Genomic DNA, 26,128 nt, shown 5'->3' with positions numbered 1-26,128 from the left:
AAAAGCACCCGCTACACTCTCAGAGTGGTTGGCGTTAGGAAGGGCATCCAGCTGTAGAAACTCTGCCAGATCAAGATTGGAGCCTGGTGCAGCCATCTGGTTCACCAGCCCTCAGTCAAAATTGTCCAACCCATGCTAGCATGGAAAGCGGATGTTAAACGATGATGAGGATGATGATGATGATGACTGAAAATAATAAAAGCAGAAAGTCTATTATTTAATTTTCTTTGTTGTCAATGGGACATGAAATTTTAATAGTTCACTTGAGCCATATGTTGGAGTTCACATCTCCCCACCCCCATAGAAATTTATCTTTATGGAGACAGTCATTGTGTCATACACCAGCTGTTGGTTATTAACTTTAAAATATACTTGATTGACCCATTAACTGCCAAATTTTTCTGTTCATGTTGTGTCTGGGGACACAACATTCTCTTTTGGTGCCTTAGAATTTAACACACTGACCAATAAAATTTCCACTTATTTCCTTCTTTATTTTTCTAAAATTTTCGTTGTGTCTTGCAACCTTTTCAATAGTTTTGACTATTCATATTTTTTCACTTTGTTAGGTGTCTTAGGAATTAAAATGATATAAAGTATTTAAAGTTTCTTCATGTGAATTATTTTGGAAATTATGATAAATCTTTTGAAAAGTCCCAAATGGGGATTGCTGAAGAAAAGCATATTTATCCTTTTTATTATTCAATTGCAATAATGAACATTTTAGTTCTTTTGAAACTTTGGATGTGAATGTGTATGAAATATCAATGAAGGATATAGATGGGAAATGAAAAAAATAAAGAAAACTTTTCAAAACAGTCAATATTTTTGGAGTTCAAAAATTGCAATTTATGACATAAAATGTCCCAGAATTAGCCAGCGCTAACAATGACAAACTTGAAACTACCAAATATTGTTAAACAACCTCTGCAAATGCAATGGACATAAGCAATTCACTTTAAATACAACGAACAACCGACAATGATACTGTTTTAACAGATCCCCAAATGGGGCTAATGGCAGGCAATGGGCTAAATAAAGACATTCTAGCTGTGACAAACACACCTTTGATTATTTTTTCTTTCCAAAAGTAGCATTTAATAATAATGAAATTTTTGTATACAGTGCTCAGGTGCACAACAACTTGTCAAAAGTGCGTATAAAGCATATGCAGTAATGTACAAATGTCTGGGAAGCGAACAGTGTATGAGTCAGATACATGCTTGTGTGTGTATGGAGGGGAGAAAATCAGGTGTAGTATTGGCGAATCTCAGGAAGCTTGGATGCAGTGCTCTGACAACTAACAACTGATGCCGGCAGTTTGTTCCATACTTCAGCAACTCTTAGTGTGAAAAAATGTTTCCAAAAGTCATGGGAGCTGTGCTGCTTTCTGACTTTGTAAACATGTCCATGGGTGTTAAACAGGTGGAGTTTGTAAAGGTGCTCAGAGTTATTGTTTCTAAGATGGTTAATAATTTTATGGGTGTCTGCCAGGTCAGTTGCCAGATGTCAGCATTTCAATGTATCCATTCCCAGGGAAGTAAGGCATTCAGAATATGGCAAATGCCTGATGGAGGGTATTCTATTGGTTGCACATCGCTGAACGACTTCCAGACGATTAATATCCTGGGCAAGATAGGGGTTCCAGACCGATGATGCAAATCCCAGGTGAGGCTGCACCATAGCTATAGAAAGCCTCAGATAGATAGCCAGAGAGCAGCTCACAAAGGACTTGGTAAGTGATGCCAAGACACCCTCAGCCTTCTTGGCAATTTTAGCAATGTGTTTTGTCCAACGCAAATCACTGCCAACAATAATGCCCAGGTCACGTTCACAAGAAGACTTGTTTTGAGGTTAGTGTTATGGAGAGAGTAAGTAGTCACTGGGTTTTTCCTCCCAAAATGCATGGTGGTCCGTTTGTCCTCAGCCAGCTTGAGTTGCCAGTCCATGATCCCATGTCCAGGTCTGATTGCAATAAAGATCTATCTAATGTCCTTCTTTTTAAAGACTGTAGCATGTGTGATTAGGATATTTCTAGCAGGTCAAGTGACAATGCAGAAACATAAAATTCTATTTCATTAGGCAGCCTATTTTTCTTTTTCTCGATGGAGTGTACCTGAATGCTATTAAAGAGATTTGAATCCTGGGATTCCAGTATTATAAAATTGGTGATAAGGTATTTGATTGTACACATTCTGTTCTTAATTAAAGTCTTGTTGTGTGGTAAGAAGCTTGCCTATGAACTATATGGTTCCGGGTTCAGTCCCACTGTGTGGCACCTTGTGCAAATGTCTTCTACTATAGCCTCGGGCCAACCAAAGCCTTGTGAATGGATTTGGTAGATGGAAACTGAAAGAAGCCCATCGTATGTATGTATATATATATATGTGTGTGTGTGTGTGTATATATGTTTGTGTGTCTGTGTTTATTCTCCCAATATCGCTTGACAACCGATGCTGGTGTGTTTACGTCCCTGTAACTTAGCGGTTTGGCAAAAGAGACCGATAGAATAAGTACCAGGCTTACAAAGAATAAGTCCTGGGGTCGATTTGCTCGACTAAAGGTGGTGCTCCAACATGGCCATAGTCAAATGACTGAAACAAGTAAAAGAGTATATCCCTTGCTTTTCTTTATTAACCCCTTTCATTACCATATTTCTGTTAAAATATGCTGCTTTTGTTTTAATTAATTTTGAAACCATGAAGAATTTATTAAAATCATTTTGTCAATATTAAACTGGAATTTGGAACATAGATGAACATGAAACTTCGAAAGCGAGCTTTCATTTAACCCTTTAGCATTCAGATTATTCCGTTAAATGTAATGCTTATTTTTTCATATTGTTTCGAATGAATCATGACTTGTCTTACAGCTTCAAGATTTTGATGATAATGAAGCTTATGTTTAGAATGACATTGTAGGGTAGGTGTGAAGGGCCAGCTCTAGTAACTTTGAACAGGTATTTGGGCTGGATATGGCTGGTTTAAATGCTAAAGAAGTAAATCACTTTAGAACAGTAAAATTTAATCATAGAAACAGGCAGTATCAGGTGGGTTGGTATCAAAAGGGTTAAACTAATGATTCTTTCTCCTTGCTTCAGGTGTAATTATAATTTTTTAAAATTTAGAGTCTCTCTGCATTAAGTATGTTAGCACTGATGTTACCATTTCGTTTTCATGCAGAACAAGTCAGTGAGCTTTTTACCTCCGCCAAGGAAGGAGGTTATCTTTTCATCGGCGTTGGCTTATCCGTCTGTGGGCAAAATAGCTCAAAAAGTTGTGAACGGTATTTGATGAAACTTGCAGGAAAAGTTGGTAATGACACAACGAACAGATGATGAAATTTTTGTAGTGATCCGGGAATTTTTATGGATTCCTGAAGGATTTTTCATTTGTTGTATTTACTTTACATGAAGTATTACAATGTCACGTTCTTTGATTATCTCCCTTGAAAACACGTTTATCGTTTCCACATAACCTACGGTGGCGTTGCTGTTTCCAAAGTTTATTTTCGTTTCTCTATTAGTAATTTTACTCTCGTATCTATCTTAAAAGTGAGCTGCTTGGTGGAAGTCTATTGAGGATGACATGACAATAATGATAACCATATCAGAGACTTGGATCAACCCTGAGAACAGTGAAGGTTTTGAGTTGAAGGGACATGTACTGACTCACATAGATTTAATATTGAAATATTTAAGGATTGGATGATAGGAAGGTTTGCTAATCGTTTTCATTGGTGGGGACCTCAATATATACCTGCTGAATTTAAATAAACACAAAAATGAATGAAGAGTTTAGCAGTGCAATGGGTTTGCTGTATCCCCAAATCACAAGACCTAGCAGTATTACATCACATTGTGACACTATAATAGAATAAATGTTCACAAACTCTTTTACTTGTTTCAGTCATTTGACTGCGGCTATGCTGGAGCACCGCCTTTAGTCGAGCAAATCAACCCCAGGATTTATTCTTTGTAAGCCTAGTACTTATTCTATTGGTCTCTTTTGCCGAACTGCTAAGTTACAGGGACGTAAACACACCAGCATCAGTTGTCAGCATTGGTTGTTTCTAGACTCTTGATTTTTCTGTGTTAGTTTTGATCCTACACTTACTAAGAATTTATTAAAACCAACTGCATCATCCATATTATTTATGGCACAACATTATCAGTGAAACAGTGAGGGCAACTTGAGTTTCTGGATCAATTTCTAGTAACGTTTCTTAACAGACTTTAATGTTGTTTTTATTATTTTCTAATAAAAGGCTGCAAGCTGGTAGAATGGTTGGCATGCTGAACAAAATAACGGGTCCTTATGTTCTGAATTCAAATTCTACTAAGGTTGATTTTGCCTTGCATTTTTTTAGGGCCAATAAAATAAGTATCAGTTGAGCACTGGGGTCCATGGATTTGACTAGACCCCTCCCCCAAAATTGTAGGCCTTGTGTTAATAGCAGAAAGGATTATTGTTTAATATTTTATCATCCTGATAGAATGACTGAAACAAGTAAAAGAGAATCCATGGGGAAATTCTATTATGTTCCGATCATGTTCCCATGCCTGCTTCCATTGTTACTACCATCAGAGTATACAAACATACAAAGGAGCCTCCATGAAGTTGTTGAAATAGCAACCAATCCTCGGTCAAATTACATTCTACCTTCTTGAAAATGTTGGGGACATTTTAATATCATCACACTCATCATCATCATCATCACCAACATCGTTTAACATCCCTTTTCTATGCTGGCAAGGGTTGGATGATTTGGCAGGATATAGCAAACCAAAGGGTTGTGCCAAGCTCCAGTGCCAGCCGCTTTAGCATGTTTTCTACTGCTGGATGCCCTTCCAAATGCCAACCACCTTAGAGTGTGTACTGGGAGACAGCTGCACCAAGCTCCAGTTGTTTGTTTTGATATGGTTTCTATGGCTGGATGCCCTTCCAAATGCCAACCACCTTAGAGTGTGTACTGGGAGACAGCTGCACCAAGCTCCAGTTGTTTGTTTTGATATGGTTTCTATGGCTGGATGCCCTTCCTAATGCCAACCACCTTAGAGTGTGTACTGGGAGACAGCTGCACCAAGCTCCAGTTGTTTGTTTTGATATGGTTTCTATGGCTGGATGCCCTTCCTAATGCCAACCACCTTAGAGTGTGTACTGGGAGACAGCTGCACCAAGCTCCAGTTGTTTGTTTTGATATGGTTTCTATGGCTGGATGCCCTTCCTAATGCCAACCACCTTAGAGTGTGTACTGGGAGACAGCTGCACCAAGCTCCAGTTGTTTGTTTTGATATGGTTTCTATGGCTGGATGCCCTTCCTAATGCCAACCACCTTAGAGTGTGTACTGGGAGACAGCTGCACCAAGCTCCAGTTGTTTGTTTTGATATGGTTTCTATGGCTGGATGCCCTTCCTAATGCCAACCACCTTAGAGTGTGTACTGGGAGACAGCTGCACCAAGCTCCAGTTGTTTGTTTTGATATGGTTTCTATGGCTGGATGCCCTTCCTAATGCCAACCACTTTACAGAGTGTGGACTGGGTGCTCTTTACATGGCACCAGCACAGGGATTTTTGACATGGAACAACACCAGCGGGGCGGGTGTCACCAAATAACTTGTAAGACAAACACCTCTAAGTTGAGAGAGGGAGTGGAAGTGGCTGTGTGCCAGGGAAGAGGTCAGAGTATAACAGAGGGACAGAGATAGTTGTCTTGCTATGGTGGAGATGCTTGGTTACCCCAGAAGGACAAGGAAGAAGGAAGGTGGGAGAGAGTTACTGAGAAAAGATAGAGAGATAGTTAGAGAGAGAGAGAAATAGATGGTGTTGGAGATATATTGGGGCTATAAACAGAGGACAGGAGGTGAGTATAAGTAGTACAGAGGGGATAGCAAAGCATGTTCCATAAGAGTGTGAGGGGATATGTTAAGAGATGGGGAAGATATGACTGAAGCAAATGCCGATAAAAGAAATAGGAGTGGCTGGATTAAGATTGATATGTGAGGGCAGGGAGAGGATGCAGATAGGTACACGAGAGAGAGTTGGAGGGGCTGCAGTAAATGGGGCACATGAAGGAGAATGGAGGCAAGGGGCATGCAGTAGTTATTGGGCTGATGAGGGAGTTTTGACAGAGGACAGATAGGGCGGGCAGCAGGGGTGTATGGCCATAAAGGACATGACTGTATAATCCACGAATTAAAGCTTTCACAGAACTTTAATCTAATGCATTCACTATGTATGTACAATTGAGTTTTGTTGTTATTCTTGCTTTTTTTGTTCTTGGATTTGCCTCTGTGTGTGTGTATATAAATAAATAGATGTAGATATATATGTACGTATCGTATGTGTGCATGTATATGTGTGTGTATGTGTAGATGTCAATATACAAAAATACATAACGCAGTAAAGTATTCCCCTGATGATCCATTGGGGTTAAGCCTCCAGTTCCACTTGGAATATCCAATGCAGAGGTTCAAAACAACCAATCGATCCCAACGGGCGAAACGTACGTAGGCAACAAATATAAGCTTGTCTTTATTATAAGTTCACACACACATACACATGACATATATGTATGTATATATATATATATATATATATATATATATATATATATATGTATATATATATATATGTATATATATAAATGTATATATATATATATATGTATATATATATATATATATATATACATATATATGTATACGAGGGATGCAAGAGTGCGTCTACCTGAAAGTTAACATCACACGCATCTGGTGGTATACGCAATCTCTTACACTCTTCTACAATGATTGTCATTCTTCTGATCGAACAACTGGAATATTCCCTAATCGTGGAAACAAACAGAAATCCATTGACTTGCTTTTTATAACCATCAAACCTAGATTTCAATACCACACCCACCACCACCACCGCCACTACCGCCACCATCAACACCAAAAAAGTGGGGAGGAGGTGAGCAAAATTAAAATAAAATAAAAGAACAAGTGTGAAAGACTGTGGTTCACGTAATGCAGGTTTAATTATGAGTAATTGCCCAGTTTCCAAATTGATTTGGAAGATAGGAAGAATAATTAGAGAAAGCTGTGAGGTGAAAGCGAGGCTTTGCTCTGAATTCCCATCAGGCTCCTCTGTTAACAATGCCAAGAGTCAGGCAGCTGAGGAGCTTGTTTTTGCTGTGGTAAGTCTCTGAAAATCCTTGTTTGCTTCCACAGTTGACGCCTAAAACAAAAGAAAAGAGAGGGAAATAGATTGGGGAGGAGAGAAAAAAATACAGCAACCCTGTTTAGGAACGATGACGTCATTTAATCTGCATAATGGCCTTTTTTTAATTAAGTGTAAAGTTGGGAAAGCTTTGGTGTTTTGGAAGAGAAGAGAGTTTGGAGTGTTGTAGCGATGGTGGTAGAGTGGAGGCCGAGGGATTTGGGGCCTTTGTACACATGTTGAACTTTTGGCAGAACCATTTCTGCAGGAGAAAGCCGAAAAAACAGAACAAAACAAAACAATACATTTATTTTTATGGTCGAATCTATTAAGGAAAGGAAATGTTTTAATGTTTAATGTTGACTATTATACCCCGACCCTACATATTATTGTTAATTTGTGACTTATTAAGGCTTTGTAGTAAGCTAAGGTTTTAAGAAATAAGAAACATGCATTTGGATTTGTTAATAAAGTCGAATAGTTTTTAAAAAGTGTCTTCTGCTGTTTTCCTCTCTTCGAAATTGTCTTAATTGGTAGAGTTAATTGCTTCCTCTGTTCGCTCAGCCGTCACAGTTCTCTGTCTGCGGGCATTCCACATAAATATTTATATAAAAACATGAGTATTTGGTTTGACTGGAAGCGAAGGGATTCTGCTGCTTCACTTTTTGTTATTGTTAACAAACATTGTGGTGGTCGTAGGTTGAATCTCGCCATGTGCGACTGAAACGAAGGAAATAATATTGGGAGCAACACATTAACATTATTTTAATGTTTGAACGATTATTGTTGATCTGTTTAATTTCCTGAGAAGTTATTAAACCCTCAGTTTAGGCTACATTATGTATAATGTCGAAGGGGAAATGTTTATAGTAATAAATAAGAGTTATAAAGCAATTGCGCAGAAAGTAGCAGTAATTTTAGTGGTAAAGATCGAATGCTTCACTGTTGACATAAATGTGTTGAACAGACGTAATTAATTAATCGCTGAGGAAGCCAGCACTTTGTTTAATTAGACGAGATAATTTTTTTAATTAAATACTCTATTTCGATAAAGTAGTGCATCATTTAGAAACCGTACCCGACTGAATTGCAAAGTTTATTTCCAGCTTGTTGGCACATTGAAAGCTTTGCTGATTGTCAGAAACTTGGGGTGGATGTGAATTTCCTGTTTCCGAAAATCTCAATCCGTTTCCATTGGGAATTCGTTGGGTTTTATCCCAAACTTATTCCATGCACACAACTAACCGCCTCTTATTGTAAAATCTGTTTTAGTTAAAATTGAATTTCGGGGGTGTTTTTTTTTTTCTTAGTTTTTACTTAGCAAAGAATTTCCAAAATTGATTTCCTTATTGCTATTCTCTCTTCCTTTAAATTTACTAGTAACTAATTAGTTCTTGGTCCATATCTGTATATATATATATATATTTATATTGTATAGAGGGCATTATTACACATAAATGCCTCACACTAAGAGGGACAAAAGTCATTACTACCAAAATTACACTAATCATACCTAATACTTTTCTTCCTTAATTGTTAATTGTTATCTATCTATCTATCTATCTATCTATCTCTCTCTCTATATATATATCTGTGTGTGAGAGAGAGCATAGAAATAATTAGTAACAATAATTTAGATCTTTTCCATTTTTATTTAATTTGATGTTAAAAAATGTTTTCTTATAATTTGAGTTGGTTCATGTTTTTATTCTGCTCAATCTGCTGCTTGTATATATTTTTGTTATTGGATATGCGTGTGTATTGCAATATTATCTGAAACATAGAGTTTCCTTTACAACTTTTATTGCCAATAAAACTCTTTTTATTGTTTTTTCCCTAATTTCTTTTAAAACATTTTTTATTGATGTTTGTTGCTGCTCTCCGTTAATCGGTTTTTATTCTTTGGTCTTCAACCAGTACAATTCGGACGTCTTCCCACCAGAAGCCTCCCGACTGCTCCACTCCTCTCGTCTCCTCTTTATTCAGCCAAATAATCTCAGAGGATTCTCTTGTTTTCATCTTTTGTTGACTTTTTCCATTCCGGAGGCCGCCATGTTTACTTTCCGGTGCTAAGCTCGTCACGTGACCCGCCTTTAACGACGCACTTTTTGTCCCGTTTTGTTGTCATTTTGCCTCCCCTCGTTTTAGGCCCCGACCGACCCTGCAGCATACTATTCTGTTCAATGACACTATTTCATGTTTTGGTTTAATGAGGGATCTATGTTGATTGCTGTTTTTAATAATTATAATGATTACGATTATTATTGTTTCTTTATTCGCTCCTGTATGCAATAAAACTTTTAGGACATGGGGATCACAAGAGAAAGTTATTTGAAAACGAGGAGATTGTTGAAGCACGCCAGACAATGGACGTATTTGATAAATACAATTTAAACATAGATTTATCAGAAATGCAATATTTAAAACTGGACATAACATTAGTGAAGAGTTGTAGTGCATCAGAGCACTGTATATACAGCTTTTTATTAATTATAAAAAAAAGGCATTTAGGGTAACACACCCACACGCAAATGAGAACATTTTAAGTAGGTTGGGTCAGGTATCCCGCAAATCTACTGCTAACCATTCATATTGTTCCTGATTTGACCAAAAATATATCTAAGCATTTCTTTAGTGGGTTCATTCCTGAAATTTTCCACATCTGAGCTAAGGTATTTTATTCATTCTTGAGTGGTTTTGACCAAACCTTATTTTTGGGTGCTCCAAGTTTTCATTTCCCGACCACTGTTCATATTAATTCATTGGTTGTCTTTTGAGTCTCAGAGGACATGCGTTTCCTGCAGTCTCTTGGTAGCTTTCTGTCAGAGTTGGCTTTCTCCTCCCATTATGGACTACCAGTTCCCCTCAATTTCTATATGGATCTCCATCCTCATAAGTGAATAGGTACTGCTGGGTGGGGTGAACTTTGATACGAACTGAATCTGGTTCAATCTCTTATTTCCAGAGCATTGACCAATAGCATTGGGAAAAAGCAGCCTCCAAAATCTTTGTTTCTGCACTGATGATGGGTACAACTCTGGAGTGGCCTTGAGGTTTTAAAGGCTCACAAGGACTTGCAAATCCATGCTGACCTTCCTGACCATACATCATTCCTTGATACCTTAGCACCAACCTGTACTGCAATGCATAAAAAAAAGAGAACAAACCAAAGGTCATTGCTAATGCCCACAACTATTACCTTGATGTTAAGTTGACTCGTAACTTGGAGTGTGAGCCTGTAGGTATATGTTTTATGCACTGTACCCACTTGATGTTGAGCATCACCCTCTGTCCTGAAGGTCAAGTAAATAGTACCATAATTGATCTTTTCAGATCATAAAGAATCCTTCTGTGAAACAAACGTAGATCGGTTTTTCTATTTCCATGTATGTTCTCAAATGAATCAACAAGTTCTTTTGAATTGTTGCCAAACTAATTTCCAAAACTACTGTCAATGCATTTAGTAAAAACTTATTGCTCCTTCTTTCTGCAAAAGGATTTTGTTTGCATTTTTATTTGGTTTTCTTCAGAAATGTTTTATTGTTTTTGAAGGGTTTTGCTACCATTGTGTTGTGTACAAAAAACTATTGAATGCAAACTATTCAAAAGGATTTTTCTACCAAAACTTGGCAAAAATAATTAAACATACTACCACTATGCCTTATAAAACAAGTCCACATGACACTGAGAAGAAATATTTAATTCCTTTAAAGAAAAATGTGGTAATTACTAAGAGAGTATTGAAAGAAAACATATTTATTCTAACACTGATACAAGATTTCAGATTTGAGGAGAAAGGGTACTTCATTATATTGAACCTAGAAGATTACCCATAGAAAAATACTTTGAATATTAAGAAGGCTCCTTAGAACTGGTTGATAACTTCTGTTATCTAATTAGTAATAGTGGAGAATGTTCTTGAGGCAAAGCAACCAGAGTAAGACTGAGGCAGAAAAGTTGAAGTAGCTTTTATAGAAATAAACCAGATGTTTGCATCAAAAGGCTTTTTTTCCTCTGAGCAAAAGGCAGATTGTACAATGCTTGTGCACAATATGTGATGTTGCACGGTAGCAAAATATGTTGAATGCAGATGATATGCAAAGGCCAGATAGAAATGGATGTATGTTATTGTGAGTGAGCAAGCCACAGAACACGAATGAGCTGAGAGAAAAAGTGAGCATAAGAAGAATCAGATATGGAGATCTTGAGAGAAAACTGAGCTGGTGTCAACATGTGATGCATGTGGAGGATGAGAGTTGAGTAATGATTTGCCAGGTAATCCATATGGAAGGAACCTATGAAAGTGGATCAAGGTTGGCATGGAAAGTGAAAGCTGATTTCAGGAGACTGGATCTCACAAAGAAAATGCCAAATTATTGGCAACAAGTGTTGCAATCTTGCGCTCGAGAAAACCTGTCCAATACATGCAAGCATTGGTAAAAGAGACATAAAATAATAATGGTGATGATACTCTTTAATTGTCCTTACTGAGAATAAGGATTACTTAAAATTATTTTCCTATTTCTGTTGACAGAGTGAAGATGACCAGTGTTCAGGCTGTCCAGTCAAATAAAACATCACAAGACACTTCAACATCATCCAGGTAATAAATCGAATAATCATTGTTTGATGCTTATTTGTTAAGAGGTACAGAAATAGAGAAAGTCTGAAAATTTGTTCAATCTACTTCTAGATTTGCTATGATTCTATTATCATACCACAGTAGTTATGTTATTTGAATACTTTTTATATCCGTTTTATTTTATGTTACTGGTAATGCCATTTATTTTCACAGGGATTATACAGATTAATTGAAGTCATGTTTGCTTGTAATATATGTAAAAGCTACATAAAACTGTAGAAAAAATTTTAAGAGTCAGTATTGCTTTGATTTCATGAGTTGGATGCCAATATATTATAGCCACGTATCTCCTTTACTGCAAGATGCCTTCTTTTGTCCTTCACTCATACTCTAACCTCTCATCTAGTCCTAAACCACCTTTCTTAATACCATTTCCCCCACCCTCAGTTGAAGTGGGAGGGGTTGTCTTGTAAATTATTTGGTGACATTACTGCTGCTGCTGATGCCACATAAAAAGCACCCAGCACATTCTGTGGTTGGCATTAAGAAGGGTATCCAGCTGTAGAAACCATTACCAAAGTAGACAAGTAAAGCTTGGTGGAGTCCTCTGCCTGCCCAACCCCTGTCAAACCATCCAACCCTTGCTAGCATGAGAAACAGACATTAAATGATGATGATGATTCAGAGATTTTTGGGTATCTATCCTTGACAGCTATTTGAACTGAGGTGATTTGGATTATAATGTTCTGCCTGGAAATAACAACAAAAATGGCTGCATGAAGCTCACGAGGGAGCCGTTATGAAGAGCGTTCATTAAAGATTTTCCCTGACCCGCTTCCGGTTATTGCAGGAAATGTAACTTGTACAGGTAGAATCATACATGTCTCTACATGTTACATTGTAAATTGCAGCTTTCCACTAGTGTTTGTTTGTCTTTTATGGCTGCTGAAGTGGACTGAGGTGTTATAATGGAGGCAGTTGAATGCAGATCAGGGATCAGGTTCTTATATTTGAAAAGAGTACACCGAAAGAGACTTTCAATGAGATGAAAGAAGTTTAGGGTGACAATGCACCATCATACGACATAGTCAAGCACTAGCATTGCCAGCTCAAATGTGGTGAGACATTGGTGGAAACTGCTCCTGTTCCTGGATGACCACATTCCACCATTGATGATGACACCATCCATAAAGAGGAAGCCACCATTTTGGAGGATCACTGCATAACTATTTGCCCAAGAAGTGAAGCTAAGTGTAGGGTCCATGGAATAAAATCATTCACGACCATTTGTACATGTGGAAGTTGTCTGCACGATGGATTCCCCAGGTGCTTCCACCTTTTCAGAAGCAGAAATGAGTCAGTTGCTCCCAGGCTCTTTTAGCAAAGTGCCAAGAAAATTAGGGCTTTTGCGGTGGACTTATCACACAGGATGAAATATAGGTCCATCATTATGATCCTGAGACTAGAGACCAGTTGAAGTAATAGAAGCATGATAACTCACCACCTCCAAAGAAGCCTTGTGTCCAACCCTCAGCAGGCAAGGTAATGCTCACAGTCTTTTGCGATCAGCATGGAATAGTGATGATGGATTTTCTGACAAAGGGCACTACAATTAATGGGACATATGCTTTTCTGCTGCAGAAATTGCAGGACACCATCAAAACAGAGAGGCGTGGCATGCTGACCAAAAGAGCCCACCTCCTCCAAGACAATGCCCCAGCTCATAATGCACATTTTGCCCAGATGAAACCACACTCCTGCAGCTACGAAATCCTGCCTCATCTCTCTTACTACTCCTGACCTCGCACCATTTAACTTTCCAATCATGAAGTCTTTTTTTGAAGGGGAAGGACTTTTCAGATGATGATGATGAACTTATTTCCAAAGTAAAGTCTTGGCTCCAGACGCAACCAACTGACTTCTACAGATGAGATCTTCACAGCTGCATAAAGCGATGGCAGAACTGTCTCCATTGGTGATGGCTATGTAGATGTATTGGCTTGGCTTCACTGATGAAGATTAGGAAGGCTGTTGTCCACGTTGTTGGCATGCTCATTCATGGCTGATAAGGCCTACGTGGGATTGACATATCCAGTTTCTGTGATGACAGGGGTATGGTCATTCAAGGTCTGATGATGCAGATGTATTGTTTGTCTTCAGGAGAGGCACTGCCAGAGATCTCAAAGGAGGAAACAACATCACTGACAGTATGGCACCGACTGATACGGTCAGCTGTTAGAGTGGACCACTCACGATAATCAATGTCACAAATGCTAAGGGACTACTTCAGGCAGTCCTAGTAACGCTTCCTTGGTGCCCCCTTTTGTGGTGTCTAGTGGTGAGCTCACCACACATGGTGATCTTGGGTAGAAGGTGGTCTTTCATCCTGTCAGCATACCCTGCCCCATGCAGTTGTGTCTTAAGTAAAATGGCTTCCAGACTGGTGACCTTTGCTAGCTCGAGGACCTCAGTGTTGGTGATGTGGTCACTCCAGTCAATGTTGAGGATGGTATGGAGGCAGCATTCGTGAAAACGTTTGAGAAGTCTGAGATGATAGAAGTAGGGCATCCAGGACCCAGTCATATAGGAGTGTCGTGAGAACGATGGCCCCGTAGACACTGACTTTTGTGCTGATCTTAAGATGCTTGTACAATCTGCCATAGACTTTGTTTTCCTTTGCAAGTCTGTTGTCAATTTCTTTGTCAATACTTGCATCTAATGAAATGGTACACCCAAGATAAGTGAACTGCTGTACTAACTTCAGTTCTTTTTCGGCAATTCTTTTTCGGCAATGGTGATGTGAGGTGAGCAGTACTCATCCAGAGGAGCTAGTTGGTGTAGGACCTCAGTCATTTTCAAGCTTACTTCCAGCCCAAAGAGCTAGGTGGCCTCTGTAAAGCAGCATATGGTGCACTGCAGGGCTCTTTCTGTGTGTGCAACAAATGTGTTATCATCTTCAAAGAGGAAGTCTTGGTGTGGAGAACTGGCCCCACCCTTTATACCTGGGGTTCATCTGCTATGGCCTAGCAAGCTCAGACTATAGCAGAGAGGTCCTTGGGTCATATCTTTTATATTGGAGTATCCTTCTCCTAGACAAGCTGCTGATCATGTCTAACAAGCCCCATCTGCTCAGAGCAGCCTGGTTATACTATGCCAAATACCCACAGTCATCCTCTCCTGTTGGTTTAGATCCAGTTGGTACCATGAGGAGGTTGGAATAGGACTTGGAGTTTGCATCACTCTGTGAAAATTTTAGCCCAGTATGGTGCTTGCCCAAACCAGCATCTGGTGACTATTTGGACCCCCCATACATCACCCAACCATGTACAGAAAGATTAATAATTATGCCAAGTTTCATTTATCCTAGTCCTTGGGAAGTGGGTCCGGGGAAATCTTTAATGACCCCTCGTATGTTATCACTGAACCAGCTCAAAAATAGACAACTTTCAAATTATAACTATATTGTCCTAAGAAAGACAGCCATCAGTTCACAGCTGGAATTACTTTGGAGACAAAGGTCTGCCCTGTTAGGAATAACTTGCGACTAAATGACAACAAAATGCCTTCGTTGGATGTGAAATCCTACTTGTGAGCAAGTAATTTTATCTTTTAACTTCTTCTTGTTTCAGTCATTAGACTGGCCATGCTGGGGCACTGCCTTGAAGAATTTTTAGTCCAATGAATTGGCCTCAGTACTTTTTTTTTAAGCGTGGTACTTATTCTATCAATTTCTTTTACCAAACTGCTAAGTTATGAGGATGTAAACATACCAACACTGGTTATCAAGCAGTGGTGGTGGACAAAGACAGACAGACAGACACACATGCCAGGCTTCTTTCAGTTTCCTTCTACCAAATCCACTCACAAGGCTTTGGGTGGCCCAAGGCTATAGTAGAAGACACTTGCCCTAGGTGCCATGCAGTGGGACTGAACCCAGAACCATGTAGTTGGGAAGCAAGCTTCTTATCACACAGCCACACTTGTGCCTGGGTAATTGATTACTTTACCACTTAACTACATTGTTTCTACAATGCAAGTTATGAAGAGATCTAAAAGCCAATTTGGAAGCAACACAAACACACCACAAGCATGGACATGCTGTTGCTCTAATATATCGTCTCAGTAGCTTAATACAAATATTTGCATTTTTAACGGACCCCCCCCCCCACTGCTAATAATGAAACAATTGTAAACTCATTGAAATAGACTGGACTGTATAGGTGCAGGTATGGCTGTGTGGCTAAGAAGCTTGCCCTGCAGCTGCAGGGTTTTGGGTTCAATACCTCTGCACAATACTTTGGACACGTGTCTTCAACTATAGCTCCAGGTCAACCAAAGCCTTGTGCGTGTATTTGATAAATCGAAACTCTGTGTTATTATCTCCTTGCTTTGATATTACACAATAGTGATGAATGAGTGTCACTGCCAATCTTCTGTGTGAACCTGTTTGGTCATGGAGAAATATTACCTTCGAAACGGGTGACAGTCGGCAAAGGAAAGGGCGTATGCCTGTAGAAAATCTGCCCCAGCCAAATTCCGTCTGTGAGCATGGAAAAGGGAATGTTAAAACAATGAGGATGATGATACATTTGTAGTAAATGACCCAAACCATCCGTTTGGCAGTGTGTAAGGGTTAGGACGTTATTTGAACAAAATTATTTGGTTAAAGGTTTATCTGATTTTGAATTTTTTTTTATCTCTTGACAGATGTTCTGCCCGTGGAATTAAAAGAAAGTCATTCTTTGATGAAACATGGGATGTAAGTGGCACCGGTAAGAAACCTGTGCGAGCATGCGAAAGATCTGGTTGCCCGGCAACAATCCCCATCTGTTTTGCCAATTCCACTGAGAGGTATGGCCTTTTTTTTTAAGTATAGTCTTCATATATTTTGGAGTTTGTGTCTTTTATCTAATTACCAAATTATACCAGGTAGTTCAGAAATCATATTCGATGACTGGCATCCGTGCCAGTGGAGCGCTAAGAGTGCCCTCCAAGCATGATCATTGCCAGAGCAGCTAACTGGCTTCCGTGCCAGTGGCACATAAAAAGTACCATTCGAGCGTGATCATTACTAGCGTCGCCTTACTGATGATGAGTTCAGATGTCTGTAAGTTTTGAATGAAATCATTTTTGAAAGCTAGATGCATGTCAGTGGGTACAAAAGTCACACATGTAAAGGGCTCACAAATCTATTGAATGTATCATTGAAGAATATTCTATTTTGTATGGAGGAGTTTTTTTGAAATCGCAGGCAACTGGTTGGTGTGCATTCCTAATACCAGTTGAACTGGTATTTGATTTTATTATGACTATTGAAAGTTAAAGTCAATTTAGAAGGAGCTAGTAGACTTACATGGTAGATGTGATCCATTACCTTGTTTAATGCCACCACCACCACCTGATACTTGAGTGCCTTAAGTGGAGTCTGTCCTGTTGTAAACATTGTTATCAGATCTCTGGTTTAAAGATTCTTTCTTTTCCCAATACCAGAAGCTCCGTAAAAGGTCGTGGGCATTGCCCTTCATTCTGTGGCTTTGGCATTAAAAATGCAGAACTAAAAACATTGTTAGTCTTGGTACATTTCTCAGTTTCTTTATCCCATAATTCATTTACATTTGTTTTACACACAAGTTATTGAAAACAACCAGTTATCCATTAATGCTTAATTTTACTGAAGAAATTTATAAATTCTGTCTCTGCTATGAACTTGTTTGACTATAAACAATTTAGAAAAAGCGTAATTGTGAATTACCTTTTTCGTAGATGTGTTGGCAGTGGTTATACTTCTCGTTGGCATCATATATCAGCCGGAGAGCATTTTTGTAATGAATGCTTTGAATATTTCTACAGAAGGTAAGTTGCATTCTCTTCTATAAAATGCTTAAGAATTTCACTAGAAATCTTAAAGATTCACTGATAGATAAATGTCTGTTTGATGTCTTATGGGAGGCGCAATGGCCCAGTGGTTAGGGCAGCGGACTCGCGGTCGGAGGATCGCGGTTTCGATTCCCAGACCGGGTGTTGTGTGTGTTTATTGAGCGAAAACACCTAAAGCTCCACAAGGCTCTGGCAGGGGGTGGTGGCGACCCCTGTTGTACTCTTTCGCCACAACTTTCTCTCGCTCTCTCTTTCCGTTTCAGCTGGGGGGAACACATACGCCACAGAAACTGGGCCCATGTGCCTGGCTAGGCTTGAAAAGGGTGACGTTTCTTTTTTTGTCTTCTCTCTTTTTTAATCTACTCTCTTTATGTTCCTCTCAGTAGCAACATCACAAAGAAAGTCAATTTCTCAAAGCTTCTCACTTCACTAATTTGTTCCAGTAGAGTTGAAATTGGTTCATGAACCACTAAACTACTCTGTCAAGCTTTCAACTTAATTGATACCCTTATTGCATATTGGAATCATTGGCTGTGTGGTAAGTAGCTTGCTAACCAACCACATGGTTCCGGGTTCAGTCCCATTGGGTGGCACCTTGGGCAAGTGTCTTCTGCTATAGCCCCGGGCCGACCAATGCCTTGTGAGTGGATTTGGTAGACGGAAACTGAAAGAAGCCTGTCGTATATATGTATATATATATATATATATGTATGTGTGTGTGTGTTTGTGTGCCTGTGTTTGTCCCCCCTAGCATTGCCTGACAACCGATGCTGGTGTGTTTACGTCCCCGTCACTTAGCGGTTCGGCAAAGGAGACCGATAGAATAAGTACTGGGCTCACAAAGAATAAGTCCCGGGGTCGATTTGCTCTACTAAAGGCGGTGCTCCAGCATGGCTGCAGTCAAATGACTGAAACAAGTAAAAGAGTGATTGATAAATAACTATCAACATTATCTTTCTTTGCTGCTCTACTTGACACACATGTCTTAATATCTACAAAGAAAGTAAATGTCTCGGTGTTTTTACTTGCATTAGCTGTTGTCTGTATTTCAGTCATAAACTCGGTTATGAAACCTTCTGCAAATGGAAGAGTGAATGGTCATCAAAAGCCAAGATGGAGGCTTCGGTCTGTGTGTTCATGGCTGACAAATTGTTACCATTCTGGGTTCAGTGTACGCGGCCTGAGTGTTGCAAGTGGCGGCAGCTCTCCAGAGATTTTGACTTGTATCCAGATTTTATTCGTAACTTCACCTGTGGGATGACATCAGAAGGGAAAAAGGTAATATAATTTATTTCATTTGTTTAATAATCCATTATGATTTTACTCAGTGGATTTCATAATTACTTTATCTGTTGTTTTTGCACCCACCAACCCACTCTTCCAGCCACCAGCAGTTATTTGACTAACCTTCATCCCACATTCATAACATCTCTCTCTTATCACCTCTCTTGCAAGGTACTTGGTGACCCTGTCAGTGTTGGTGCCACATAAAAAGCAACAAGTACACACCGCAAAGTGGTTGGAATTAGGAAGAGCATCCAGCTCTGTAGAAATCCTGCCAAAACAGACAATGGAACCTGGTGGAGTTCCTGGCCTTGCCAGCTCCTGCCAAACCATCCAACTTATGCTAGCATGGAAAAGACATTAAATCATGATGATTGTGGTTTGCATGTGTTCAGTGACTTCACCCAGGAATTGTATGCAATGCTTTTCACACAGTATGGAAAACCACTCGGTAGTTTTGGGCTTTAGTAGTGCCTGTGATTTGAAGTGACATGTTTAGAAGGATAATTTTGGTCCCCTACTTATTGATGTTTGATGGGTCAAAGATGAAGCACCTTTCTTGCTAGGAACAGCATAAAACTGAGAGAACTCTGCTGCTCTGATCTACTTCTCTCCAACCCATGTCATCAATTCTGGTGTACCCCAAGGTTCAGTTTTGTCCTTCACATTCTTCCTCGTTTCAACAATGTACTTGCTGTCATCTCTAACTATAACCACACTGATATAGTGATACCACCCTTTATTCCTACCTATTCTTTATCTTTTGTGCCAAGTCCCACTTATATGCAACCTAGACACCTCACACCAATCTTTATGAAGTGGAACTTAAGCACATTCTAATACGAAATTGTGCTAATCTTGCTTCCTCAAACAGCACAAAGACACAATCACTACACAAACCAGGAAAAGAATATCATATCCCACTTCCTAAACATGAACACTTGGTTACAGTCCTCAAGGTTGATCTAAATGCTAGGCCTCACTACCACTAAGAATCTCTCATGGTGATTACACATCTTTGATATTTATACACACTTATATTTTAGCTCAGTTAGAGGTCAGGTTACTACCATTGTTCAGATTTTTGGTTATTTTTTGCACTATGTTGTTTAATATGTTCAACAGTCTCAATAGGCATGGGCATGGCTGTGCAGTTAAGAATTACACTTGCCAACCATGTTGTTTTAAGGCACCTTGGGCAAGTGTCTTATTTACAGACCTGGGCTTACCAAAGCCTTGTGATTGAATTTGGTAGACAGAAACTGAAAGAGGTCCATTGTATATACATGCATATATAAAATGTGTCTGTGTCTTGATATCATAGGGTTAGTTATAAACAAGTATCACTTGTACAAGGGAGTCCTTCATTTTTGAATTCCATGAAAACAAATGAGGGTTGGGGACAGGAAGGGCATCTGGCCAAAGAAAAATTTGCCTCAACAAATTTCATCTGTCTTATGCAAGCATGGTAAAATGGACATTAGAACAATGATGATGATGTATCTTCACATTGTTAACTTTCAGAATCCTCTAACACTACATAATAAAAATTTAAAGACTCGTTGTTCAACTGTTTTTTTTGCATTTTTCTTTATTTAGAAAGAAAGACAACTTGAAGCATGTGCTGTACCAGAAGATCATGTGAGTATTTTACAAAACCAGGCCATTCTGCTACTCTGAAAGCCTTAATTTTTCAAACATAAAGGAATTTGTCAGCCGACTAAATTTTAGTTCCTAAGTTATAAGCATGAATAATTAGACTTTAAACTTTTAGTATTTAGATTTCTCTGTCAAATATGAAAAAAGAAAGTAAAGAACCCCTTCGGTCACGACACAGACCATGGGATTGCACCTAGAAAGTTACCCTTCGAGGTACAAGTCCGGGCAAGGTTGCTTATGGAAGACCAGCCTCCCCTCTCCATGCTACCAATGTTATCCAAGGGAAAGGCAAAGGCAGATACAGCTTGGCACCAGTGACATTGCAATTCATTTCTACAGCTGAGTGAACTGGAGAGCAACAGGAAATGAAGAGTCTTGCTCAAGAACACAACACACAGCCCGGTCTGGGAAATGAAACTCACTACCTCATGATTGTGAGCCTGATGTTCTAACCACAGAGCCAAGTGCCTTCATTAAGTCAAATATGATGCTTATTTATCCACACTAATTTTAAATAAAGCACGCATTATCTTATAATTTCAAGATTTCAGTGATGTGGTTGTTTATTTTTAGAATGTCATTGTAAGCAAGAGACTGACTCTGGTCGGTTTGAACATCAAACAGAATATTTCGGCTGGATATGGCCAGTTTAAATACTAAAGGGTAAATGCAATGACTATTGTAATGGCAGATAGATATGTGACTCTGTAGATACATATTTAGTGCTATGTACATAATTTTTGTTTATGCATAGGTACACTGTAAGTAATAAGGCTTCATGTTTATAACTGTTATTACATAAAGCAGAGTGAATCTGGTCCTAGTTTTAAATCTTCAGGTGCTAGATTCAATAACAAAACACTAGAACAGCATTCATGAACATTACATGACTAATACATTGCAGAAGCAGAGTAGAGCTTGAGAACATCTCTTAAAAATTCTGTTGTGTATTTTTATCTGGGTAGAAGATAGAATTCGCAAATTATTAACATATGCACACTAAACATGCTAAGCACTCTCACAGAAATGATGGTAGAAACCGGTACGTGCTTTCCTTGACAATACTGATAATGATGTCCATTAGTAGGTCATTACTAATGTAACAAATGTCACCAGCTTGTCTCTGGCTGTTGGGTATCCCAGTTTGACTTCTGTACTTCATCTTGTCAATGGTTTCAAAATTCCGGCTGCTACATCTTTGGAAACGTAGAAGACTGATTATCAAGTATGTGTAAAGTCTGCCAAGTTCTACAAATACATTATTTAGATCAATGTTCTTCACCTTTTCTAACTCAACAGTCCTTTTCATCGAATAGCATTTTACAACCCAACCCTTTTTGTTCTGTAAAATAAAGACCAAGTAGTGGTTTATTATCCATACTTTCATATAGTATGCCATCCAGCATGTGCCTGTTTTTAGATATTTGCATGGGCTAGTATCCCCTATTGAAAGTACTAAAGAAGGCAAGGACTTTTATAATGAAAGGATATTTTAAATTCATATTAATGCTGCACATAAGATAATTTATAACAAAGTACATCATTATTTTAAATAAAGTACTATTAGAATAAATGAGTCAAATACATATATATCAGTATTTGGCTACCTTTTAAAATCTAAAAAGAAACAAAAACAAATGTAAAATAATTTATGGTATTCAACAAATTATATTCTAAAAACAAGATTTAATAATTGAAACATAGCTATCAGCTACCTTCTGCTTAAAACAGTCATATTTTTACTCAATGATAAATCAATGTCCTATTCACAAAAATCAGTCTTAACTGATTTTTTTTCTGAAAATGTGTTTAAAGTATTGTAACTGTTTTGACTCTAGCATTTAAACCAGCCATACCAAGCCCAAATGTTTTTCCCATTTTTATGTTCAAACTAACCATCTTTAGCCTCTCACACCTACCCTACAATATCATTTCTAAAAATAACAATCACATCATTGAAATTTTGAAGCTTTGAGATGATTGATTCAAAATAATATGAATAAAGAACTTTACTAAACAAGAGTAATTTGAATACTAAAGGGTTAAATATCGTTTCTGAGAATATTTACAGCTTCTTTTAGATACCCAGTGTCCCCTGACATTTGCCACGCCTTTGTGAGCTTACAATGCCCTAAGAGAGCACTACTGTTAAGAACCATTGATTTAGACCAGTGGTTCTCAACTGGGAGTCCATATAAGATTTTTGAGGATTCATGAAACAAAATATGTAAATTTGGGATCAACAATAGCATTTTAAGGGCCTCTGAAAATATTTTGCTTTAGATGTATGTATTGGTATGTGAGAAAAACAAAATAGGAATCTTGAAAAAAGTTTCTATAAGACTAGATTTTAAACATTGAATGGCTTTTGGGGTTTACCAGAATAAAATAGTAATCGAAGGGGTCAGTAGGTAAAAAATGGTTTAAAACCCCTGATCTAGACTAACTGATCTAGCCAACAAGAAAGCCTAGGGCACTTTGATTTACTAAAAGTAACTGCCATGAAGGCGGGCAAGCTGGCAGAGTGGTTAGCATGCCGGGCGAAATGCTTCGTGGTATTTTGTTTCCTATTACGCTCTGAGTTCAAATTCCGCTGAGGTCGACTTTGCTTTTCATTCTTTCAGGGTTGATAAATTAAGTACCATTTACGCACTGGGGTCGATATAATCGACTTAATCCCTTTGTCCCCTCTGTGTTTATCCCCTTGTGGGTAGTAAGGAAATAAGAAGTAACTACCAGTTCCCTCAAATCATTCTTTCTTACATAAGGAAGGATACATTGAACAATGTAGTCCTAAACAAACAAAAAGGTGGGATGTTCAAGGCTTGCTCAGTCATGGCTGATCTGGTGTTCATCAGCCAGAACAATAGCATCATAACATATTCCCCTCATCTTGAAAGATATTTTGTGTGCAAGGTGTACAGTACTGCTTATATTGAACAATTCTATTGAAACTATTCAAAACCTTTATGTCAAAAAGATCATTTCTTGTATTGCCAAATAAATATATTGTAAATTTTATTTAGAATCATCTTCCTATTAGCTGAATTGTTAGATTGTCCTGGTTATCTTATATTCTAGAGAGTAGAAATGTGTCGTTCTCCTTGGTGGTTTAGCCAGCTGACAGCTAGTGTAGGGCTGAAGATGTCACCATCATTACACTTCCTATCAGATTATTCTTCAGATGCCATAGGACATTGTCCTTTGGATGCAACTTACCTTCAGCCGGAAAATACATCAACCAAAACAAAAGGTGAGTAGATTTGATTTGAATTGATTAAATGTCTGAGATGTGATATCATCATCATCATCATCATCATAACATCCACTTTTTCTTACCTGCATAGGCAGGACAGATTTTATTGGGGCAAATTTTCTACATCCAAATGCTCTTCCTGGCATCAGATCCTACCTGCTTCCAAGTAAGGTTATCTTTCACCCTGACTAGACATATTTTCCTAGAATACTGGAAATGAAAGGCATTCATTTATGGCAGTCACATGATGTCAAGGAGACACAAACACTCACACACGTGCACACACACATGCACACTTGCACACACACTCAATTGGTTTCTTTCAGTTTCCATCTACCAAATCCACTTACAAGGCTTTGGTTGGTCTGGGGCTATAGTAGAAGACACTTGCCCTAGGTGCCATGCAGTGGGACCGAACCCAGAACCATGTGGTTGGGAAGCAAACTTTATAATCACGCAGCCATGCCTGCATCTTCGAGATGTTATAAAATAAGAATGTTTCCGATTGTAATCACTGAGGAAACCTTTTTATGTCTTTTGATAATAACATCTCTCATTTTAAAGTGTTCAGATTTTAATTAGTAGCTTCCATTGTAATTTCACGTAAGCTCTTTTTGGGATGTTATATTTCTAACATCATTGTCGATATCCTGTTTGCTTTTTCCATATTGGCATGGCTTGAAGGACACTTCTTGAGGCCGTATCCTTTGACTGGATACCCTTTTTGGCTGATTTTCAAGTAAGATATTTTTACTATTGGTCTTCTAGTCAAAACTGCTGTACTATGGAACATGGTTTACAGATGTAAACATAATGTATCACTGCAAAAGACATGGCCAAATAAGCATTCATGCGCACACACACAAAACAAGTTTCCATATGGCTTTTGTCCACTAATTTCACTCCCAAGCCATTGGTCAGTCTGAGGCTGTGACAGCAGATAGGCACTTTGCAATCTCTTTCACAGTTTTCCTCATTTAACCAATCGGACAGCAGGAAAATGTTTGTAAATATGATGTCATGATGTCATGATGGCACTTAACGCCAAGTCTTTTTTTTCTCTTTTTTTCATATTGTTTAGCACTGGTGAAGGCACATGGTTTAGTGATTAGGGTAATTGGCTCATGAGTTCGATTCCTAGCAGAATGTTGTGTCCTTGGGTAAGATACTTTATTTTGTACTACTCCAGTCCACTCAGGTGGCAAAAGGGAGCAGTACCAGTAATTCAAAGGGGGCCAGCCTTGTCACATTCTGTGTCACACTGAACCCCCCTGAGAACTATGTTAAGGGCACACGTGTCTGTGGAGTGCTCAGCCGCTTTAACATAAATTTCCGTTGATTGGATCAGCTGGAGCCCTCATCATCACAACTGACAGAGTGCCAATTTTTTTAGCACTGTGTCAAAACTGCTTGAGTGGATATGTTTCTCATATTACTGCATGGCCCCATGTCAAGCTTGAATGAACATACTAATGTTACAAGATTCAGTGAAAATTGATTTTTTGTTCTTTTTCTTTTCCCATGCTTTTCATTCTTATCTGATCTATTTCAGTATGGGAGATGTTTGGTCAACCTTTCAGTCACAGCCACGAAACGGATACAGCTGGAACTGTTAAAGCAGATGAAATGAGTGAATCAGAACGCAATTACTTTCCGCATTTAGCCAGAGAACCAAAAATCTTTCTCAGTCTACGCAATCTCATTATAAGTTTATGGAATCTTAGCATAAAGGTAATCTTTCTTCATAATTTTCTTACATTTTTCTTAAAGTTTGCATGAATACAAAACCTCAAATTTAGAGTAGAGGTAAACATTGAGAAGTTTCTATGCTTATACCATTCCTAAGGACAATATAGACCTAGGTAGAGTGAAATCAAATGAAGTTAAACACTTGAAAACTTTATGGTGAGAGATTTGATCAAAAAGTATTCGGACTGGTGCTGTAAAAAGCAAACCACAACACATATCATCAATATTCAATTTCCTTCGAAGTAGTTGCCTTCTGAAACCACACACTTTATCCAACGCCATTTCCATCGATGGAAGCATTCCCCAGACTTCTTTTTTGGGATAGCATGCAGCTGCCTCTTCTCCTTCTCTTGTATTTCCTCAACATCTTAAAATCTTGTTCCTCTCAAGTGGGATTTCATCTTTGGAAAGACTCTTAGCTCTAATAACCTTCAAACCCTCTCTCTTTCCATGCACACACACACACACACACATGCACACATTTTCTCTGCCATGGTCACTGATGGAACGTCTGGTATA

At 38.6% G+C, this 26,128-nt stretch overlaps 1 protein-coding gene across 2 annotated transcripts in view; it reads left to right on the top strand.

The window, feature by feature from the left end:
• The first annotated feature begins 7,020 nt into the window (after window positions 1-7,020).
• The window catches only part of LOC115209333 (lysine-specific histone demethylase 1B), a 46,765-nt gene continuing 27,657 nt past the window's right edge, over window positions 7,021-26,128 (top strand). The window contains exons 1-8 of one of the 2 annotated variants that reach the window (XM_029777695.2): window positions 7,021-7,179; window positions 11,737-11,805; window positions 16,492-16,635; window positions 17,548-17,637; window positions 18,714-18,939; window positions 20,545-20,586; window positions 23,686-23,857; window positions 25,413-25,591. In XM_029777695.2, the coding sequence (XP_029633555.1) occupies window positions 11,744-11,805; window positions 16,492-16,635; window positions 17,548-17,637; window positions 18,714-18,939; window positions 20,545-20,586; window positions 23,686-23,857; window positions 25,413-25,591 (915 nt within the window). In that variant the 5' untranslated portion in view covers window positions 7,021-7,179; window positions 11,737-11,743. Of the gene's footprint in view, window positions 7,180-8,417; window positions 8,459-11,736; window positions 11,806-16,491; window positions 16,636-17,547; window positions 17,638-18,713; window positions 18,940-20,544; window positions 20,587-23,685; window positions 23,858-25,412; window positions 25,592-26,128 lie in introns of those variants that run through there. The other variant, XM_036501631.1, reaches the window with a different exon arrangement.

The sequence above is a fragment of the Octopus sinensis genome, linkage group LG3 (genome assembly GCF_006345805.1).
Source record: "Octopus sinensis linkage group LG3, ASM634580v1, whole genome shotgun sequence".
Classification (NCBI taxonomy): domain Eukaryota; kingdom Metazoa; phylum Mollusca; class Cephalopoda; order Octopoda; family Octopodidae; genus Octopus; species Octopus sinensis.
This window is presented reverse-complemented; position numbering and strand designations above follow the sequence as displayed.